This window comes from Carassius carassius, chromosome 13 (assembly GCF_963082965.1).
Source record: "Carassius carassius chromosome 13, fCarCar2.1, whole genome shotgun sequence".
NCBI lineage: Eukaryota > Metazoa > Chordata > Actinopteri > Cypriniformes > Cyprinidae > Carassius > Carassius carassius.
Genome location: NC_081767.1, coordinates 20,739,633 through 20,747,141, shown reverse-complemented (window position 1 = coordinate 20,747,141; position 7,509 = coordinate 20,739,633). Strand labels below are relative to the sequence as shown.

Here is a 7,509-nt window from a genome sequence, read left to right as displayed (position 1 = left end):
AGTATTTATAAGACAATATGTTATAGTAAAAATAACAATAAATTATTTTTGTATTGATTGTTTTAGGCTTAAATACTGTCTTAAGTTAAAAATGTGTTTAGATAATGCATTTTTTAAATCATTTTTATCATTTATAATCCATTTAGAGGAGAGATGCTACTGAATGTCCACCAGGGGGCAGTAAAAACTTATTACATTTTTTGTGACGCTGTTAGAAAGGTTTCCAGTTCAGTTTGTAATGAGTATGTAATATACAAACATTTCATACACCTACAGTGATTATTTTTAGTTTATGTTAGTGTATGTTGTTACAAATCTAGTATTGTGAATTGTCTGTAACAGAATATTTGTTTTGAGTGAAGTCATTTGTCATCCATAACAAACATCTCTTTAACATCACGGTTTTAGTTATATAAACAACAGTTAGTAAGCCTAGTTACCTATTTATGGAATTACTGCTTTAGTAGCACTACAAACAACCAAGGAATCAGCTTAGTCAACAATTACTCATATGATAAATGCTAAACCTAACACCATAGGCTACCCAGGGATTTTAACACACAACAGAGTAAACAGAGTTAAAAGAGAACAATGTGGAAAAACAAGGAAAAACAAATATGAGCTAGTGAGTGAAAGTTCTTTCAGTGAACATGTCTTGGTTCAAGATGACAAGACAACAGATCTGAATTGTTTTTGCAACACCTATTCTGGCTTTCCATGTGCAGTTTCCATCCTGGTATCATTCGTTCACAATTGAACAAATACTTGTCCTTTGGAAGAAGACCTTCTACAATCCCTCATTGCACTTTAAGATTTCCACTCTATAGACTGAATTAGATCTGGAAGAAGAAAATAGTTGACTACAGGTAAGGGTCCCGTCTCTACCGTTGTTACACCTTTGACATTTACAATCAATTTAACCCACATATTTCTTCTTTTTTATGACCACAGTGACTACTTATCTAAACCAGTAGCTCCTTTAGGGGTAGGAGAATGACACAGACCGGAGACTAGGGATCTGAATGCTGCAACAATGACTCTGTCCTGCTCAAAATAACAGCTGCTTCCACAGCATTTATTTGAAATATCAGACTTTGTGATTGGAAAGACCAGATTATACAGATTGTTACAGACATTTATTCAAAATATACAAGATACTACATACAAAAATACTATGCATCAAACAATGTAAACATGAGCACAACCAATAGTATGCCTCACAGTTTTAATATAAGACAGTTGTGATCAAACCTTTTCACATGGTCTCATTTGGGGTTCATTAATCATTTAAATGTAACAATATAATAATCAGGTTTTTTTTTTTTTTTTTTTTTTTTACTTTTGAACTGCATGAGTGCCAGCAGTTCTACATTATTATTATTATTGATATAATTATTGTTATGGACCCATATATTTATGTCATACGGTATATGTGTATTTAATAATCACAGACCCAAAGCCTAAATGCATCTGTTGATTGCTTATGTTTAATGTCTTAATTCAGAGAAAATGAGTGAGGAGTTAGCCAGCTAACTCTAGTACTACAGAACATTTATTATTTGACAGCCTTGTGCAGTCAAGTGGCTATTAAACATTATAGCAGCAATGAATCTGAAGCACTTTGCATTTGCACAAAAAAAGTAAAATGGGCACATTAGTTCTACCACATAACATTGGCTGACAAATGGATAAACCTATGTTCACATTTGTCTGTACAATAGTTATTGGTTTATCACAAGGCATGTTCCGCTACAGACTTTACCTAAATATATTATGATATGCTGTGATCAAAGTATTACTTAGCCATTTTTGTCAATTGTTGTCATCATTATATTTCATGTTAAATGATTTCTTACTTATTTCATACTGATTCTAATATTGTGATTCAAATGCTGCTTAATAATATTTTATTAAAAGTAATATGTGATGCAGACCACCCTTTACTCTCCCTTAAAGGCACTATACACTAATTAGCTACAAACATTCAATCTCTTGAACTCGTCATGGAACGAACTGACACTTTATATATGTAAAGACTGTCAACCTAGCAAGGTTAACTAAGGGCTCTACGACTATATGAGTTATCTTTGCTTTAAGGAGTAATTCATAATTACACTTGCAATGTTGCATGTATTATTGCAACTGATGTAGGATGTAATCAATTACAAGAGACAGATTCCTCTATAATTAGCTTACATGGTCAGTATTTCATAGAATCTAGATAAGATATGCTTGTAATGATACATCTGCACAGAGGCATTATTAACTTCAACATTTAAAAAGTGAACATATTGTATGTATAGTGATAAGAGAAAAATTCTCTTGCATCTTCTCTTTCTTGCTACGATTCTCAACCCGATTTGCTTTTCTTGCAGGACTTCCCTTTATAATCGGGAGCCAATGCAATGCTTTCTTTTAATGGGTATGATCTGGTGACCTCTCTGCTCCATTTTGACAGTATGGTTTTGCATTCACTCTCCTGTCTGCCTTAATGAATCTCATGGAGAGATGTCTAGACTTTGAAGATACAGATATTTCTGTCTCTGTTTGTGTTTGCAGCAGAAGAGCCGTGCTTAGAACTAGCTGTAGTCAAGCTGTCAAATTCAATCTTCATTCGCAAGAGAATAATAGCACACTCTCTCACCTACTCTTTAAGAGGACAAACACTACCTTTGTTGTGGAATGGAAAATTGCACACTTCTTTGTTGTATTTTTGTGACTGTTGTAAATCCCATTTCCACTAAAATTTATTTTGAAAATGAGTGCTGTGGTTGGTAGGAAATGACAGTCTAAGCTTACACTATAAGGTTACATCATATATTAAATCTAAACTAACCCTTTCATTAGTTTAGTTTTCAGTTTCTTTTTCAAAAAAACTAACTGAATTGAGCTAATTGAAACTACAGTAGCAAGTAGATTAACCTGTTGATACAATATCCCTTTGCCCTAAATGGCTACATTCATTGCAAATTACCTAAAATTCAGCATTATCCAAAATCTAAGACATATATTTATGATCTTAAAGTTGCTACATCTACAGAGACTGAGTTTCATGATTGATGGTTGAGCTCTTCAAAGTTTGAAAGCTGCTTCATCTGTTCCACTTGCATAGAGTGCCTTCTCACAAGCTTCTTCTTCGTCCTGAGGTTGCCTCTCTTTGGTGAGTTGGGTGCTACGGGAGCTATTGGTCTAATACCTGCTGCAAGTGGGGATGAGGGTTTGCTGCTTGCCCCTATATCTGGAATAGGAGGGTTAGGGTTGATGTTTAATGGGGGAAGGTGACCTGGGCGGGTGTGGGATATGTAATCCAGCAATAGCGTTCCAGAGCCGCGCCGCTCCAGTAGACCAGGTGCTCTGCATCTGGCTGTGCTTGGGGAGGAGGTACTGGGATTGCTGTCCAAGGACTCTCGTGAACCTGTAAGCATAGCAAGAGGGGATGTATTGAGCTTCCTTCTCTCCAGAGGTGTCTTAGGAGAGTCTAGCATGCTGGAATCTGAGTACAGCTGGGAGTCTGAGTCGTAGTGTTCATTCCCCAGTCTCCTCCGGTGCATTGTGTCTCTGAGGCTAACTGGCCCCAAGTTTCCTCCAGAGCCCTCCTGCTCCGTGGGGACAGTGCTACGTCGTGCGAGGGGCTGGTGCTGTGCCAGAGATCTCTCATAGGAGGCTTTGGAAGATGTCGGAAGGGATGAAGTTGGCGAGATTTTTGTGGTCTGATCTTCCACCATTGGAAACAAGATATATTTTCCATCCACACTGTTATGCCGGGACAAAATGCCTCTTCTGGACAGGCTCAGTCCATTGACACCTGTGACAACATCCTCATCTGAGTTGGCTCTCTTGCTCTCTTCATTGGCCGCCACCAAGACGGAGGGGGCAATCAGACCCCAAGGCTCTGATTGTAGACGCTTCAACTGGGGTAGACGAGCCCTCTTGGGGTTCACGGGCTTCTTACTGGGGGAAGTAAATCCGTTGGAAAGTTTGGCTGCTGTGTTTGAGGCTGACTTAAATTTTGTTTGAAAATTGAATACAGTGTCTTGCTCCTCCGCTTTGCTGGGAGATGGCGATGCAAGAAGATCTATCTCTGATGGTGAGGCACAAGGTGCAGGAGAGGTCCTCTCATCCAACTCTGGAGAAGGAGGAACATTCAGGTACTGCTTGGTGGTTTTGGTTCCAGATGGTGATTTGTCAGTTGTAATGATGATGACCTCCTTGCCTTTGGCTTTGCAGGCATCAAGGAGAACTTTTAGGGTTTCTTTATCATCTGCATTGACTGCATAGACTAAAGCAGAAGATCCATGACGGTCCTCCAGGCTTGGATCAGCCCCATTAGTCAGTAGAAGTGAGACCACCTCATGTCCTGCCCTGTGGCTGCATGCGTGTATAAGGGCTGTCCTTCCAGCTTTGTCTTGGATATTAGGGTCAGCTTTGTTGTCCAGAAGGTACTTGACAAGCTTAGCCTTGCTGACACTCTGCTGGTCAGAGTGTTTGGACATGCAGGCCACCATGAGTGGTGTCTCTCCACGATCGTTACTTTCATTAATGTAGGCTCCACCTTCCAGGAGAAGCCTTGTAAGGCGCAAACGCCGAAGCCACACTGCTTTCAGCAGAGAGTTCCCATCTGTCCTGAGCTCCAGCACGTCAGCCATCCCCCAGACTGGACCCAAATCAGCCTCAGTCCTGCAAGGCAAGAGCAGACTGCTGCTACAGTCATCAGACAGATCCCAGAGACATTTCCATGTCACAAACACTTAAAATTTTAGAGATAAACACTGCATGAAATCACTAGATTGTTTGTTTTGAAGAGCCACCAGGGGGCAGCCTAAATGCGCAGGGATGAGTTATTGGAAGAGGGGCTGAACTGACAGGTGGATCAGGTGCGAATGGAACTTTGAATTTGCGTGTTGTTTATCTGAATTTAATATACAGACGACGTTATTAAATAAATGATAATCTCAGTTTTTATTATTTATTATTTATCTTTTATTATTATTATTATTATTAGTTTCTGTAGATTTATTTTATAGACTGCTTTTAAAGCAGTTGCTTTGGAATGAATAGTCATCCTCAATTGTCTCGATGCACACAGTATATTCAGATAAATCCACTGGTAACTGTTTACCAGGGTTAGCTGATTGCATGTGATTTTGAAAACGGAAATAGTATATCGGAATTAATGGATTAATAATGCATTTTAGTTTAGTGTTAATAATGACTGAAATATGCTTCGTGATACATAGACTACAGATATTTGCGTTTTCATGTAACCACAGCGTTAGCGATTTGGCTCTGTCCATGGTCCTGAGCGCATGAGAAAGAGCAGTAAGCTGCGATGCGCGCTTTGAGAATAAAACGCTCTCCTAATAATTTTATAAGTTATAATTCCATATGTAGTTGTATCCACCTCTGTGTAAATCAGAACTTTGCTCTTTACGTATTCAGCTGCATTTTCTATTATTTAAAAAGTATTTGTGTGCGTGTGATTACGAGTTCCCTAAAGAAAATCCTTTAACATTGTAATATTATCAAACATAATGCATCATAATAATTAAATATGAAAGACAATTAGTCCAAATGTTTCATGCTTTTCTAAGGTAATTAGACACCTAAATAGGATACGTTAAAATAAAATTTCACATAAAATGTCCTTACCTGGTTGACGCACAGGTTTATCATTGCAGATGCTCTCCAATATTCTCTACAAGCTTTGGAGAGGTATAGTTCCTCACCACAGCTCGTGTAGTTATTTAGTTCAGACCCAACAGAACTGTCCTATTTTACGTTTAGTCCTACCGTGCAGCCACAAGGACGCTCCAGAACTGCTTTTGTTACTGAAACGCAAGAGACCAGTCCAATCGCTACATTCCTATTTGCGCACCCAAGAATCACACTAAGACGATGAGGTTATAAATAACTTCCTCCCTTTTCACTTCGTGAATGAAACGTGAATCTGATTGACGTCAGAATATACAAAAATAAATCGGTTCTGGTGTGAACCTGTCATATGTTGTCATAATCAGCACAAACAAACAAACATTTTTCAAAAACACCCCTCCCCCCAACAATGTACATACATACATGTACATACACGCATACATATATACTGCATTTAAAGAATACACATAAGAGTACCGATAATTGTAAAGATAACGTTTCCACCCAGTTAGACTGTGTCAACATTTAATGAGTAGCCAGTTTAGATGTTTCTGTAATAGGCTATTATAACTACAATACAATAAACAAATGTTGATTTCAGTGTAGTATTATTTATAATTTTGCTATAGCACAAATTCAGATTAATAAAGCCATAATCTTGTTCATGACACAGATTGCAAAGTGTTATGAACAAGAGAAAATAATCTTTGTACCATACTCAATATTCTGATTAGTTCTGATTAGGCTATCTGTCTGTCTGTCTGTCTGTCTGTCTGTCTGTCTGTCTGTCTGTCTGTCTGTCTGTCTGTCTGTCTGTCTGTCTGTCTGTCTATCTATCTATCTATCTATCTATCTATCTATCTATCTATCTATCTATCTATCTATCTATCTATCTATCTATCTATCTATCTATCTATCTATCTATCTATCTATCTATCTATCTATCTATCTATCTATCTATCTATCTATCCATTTACAGAAAATGACAGCATTCCCACAGTTTATTGTCAGATTTTTCATTCCAATTAAACACCCATAACTTGTTCCTGCCATTTCAGTCATATATAGCATAATAGGGACAGTTCTATTTTTAGGTTGCTATGAGACAGCACAGAATCATATTCGGACTGAGACCGATAAAATTTGTGGTGCTGGTGAAAGAATGAATATGAAAAAATATATATTAATAATAATAATAACAAAGATATGAAACTATTACTCCGAGTAATATTGAGACACTAAATCACTTTCATGATAAAACCTCATAAAAATGGAAGAATTTTGTCTTGGATTGACCCTTGTCTTTCCTTTCCTCATGTTTTTAATAACACACATGGCCTGTGGCTATTTACTTTCTGATAAACTGCTCCACTGGAGTAAAACAATGGTTCTTAAACGATGGTTCTTTTGGTTCTAATGGTTCTTTTCCCACACACTGTCCCACTTTTATCTGCTGATGATGGCACTGATCACTTAGGGGAATATTATTATTTACCCAACCATCATATCTGAGACAGAGGCTAGTTATGAAACTGCAGGGCGCTGCCAGTCTCCATGTTTGTGTTCATCCTGCTGGCTAATGGTGTAGTTCAGAGCCAAATCGTCCAGAGCGAAGAACCGTGGACAGTAACCTGAGGTTCAGTATCTGATGTGGGGGGTCACCTCTTTTTGAGTTTTTCATGATATAATAGGGAAATAAGAAAAATCTATGCATTTCATATAAAGCAGCTCTCATGTGATGAGTGTTGTTAAGCAACAGAACTAAGGGTGGGTGGTGGTGTGGAAAACAGATCCAACAAAATGCCCACTGTTGTCTGTTACCAGATTTTAACATTCTTTATAGAATGCACATAAGAA

At 37.9% G+C, this 7,509-nt stretch overlaps 1 protein-coding gene across 1 annotated transcript; it reads right to left on the bottom strand.

The window, feature by feature from the left end:
- Positions 1–2,299: 2,299 nt before the first annotated feature.
- On the bottom strand, positions 2,300–5,841 carry LOC132155661 (ankyrin repeat domain-containing protein 34C-like). The gene is made up of 2 exons (XM_059564385.1): positions 5,650–5,841; positions 2,300–4,677 (listed from the first exon to the last, which is right to left on the bottom strand). Exon 2 carries the CDS (start codon positions 4,644–4,646, stop codon positions 3,051–3,053), a length of 1,596 nt encoding a protein of 531 aa, XP_059420368.1. The 5' UTR covers positions 4,647–4,677; positions 5,650–5,841; the 3' UTR covers positions 2,300–3,050.
- Between the last annotated feature and the right edge of the window lie 1,668 nt (positions 5,842–7,509).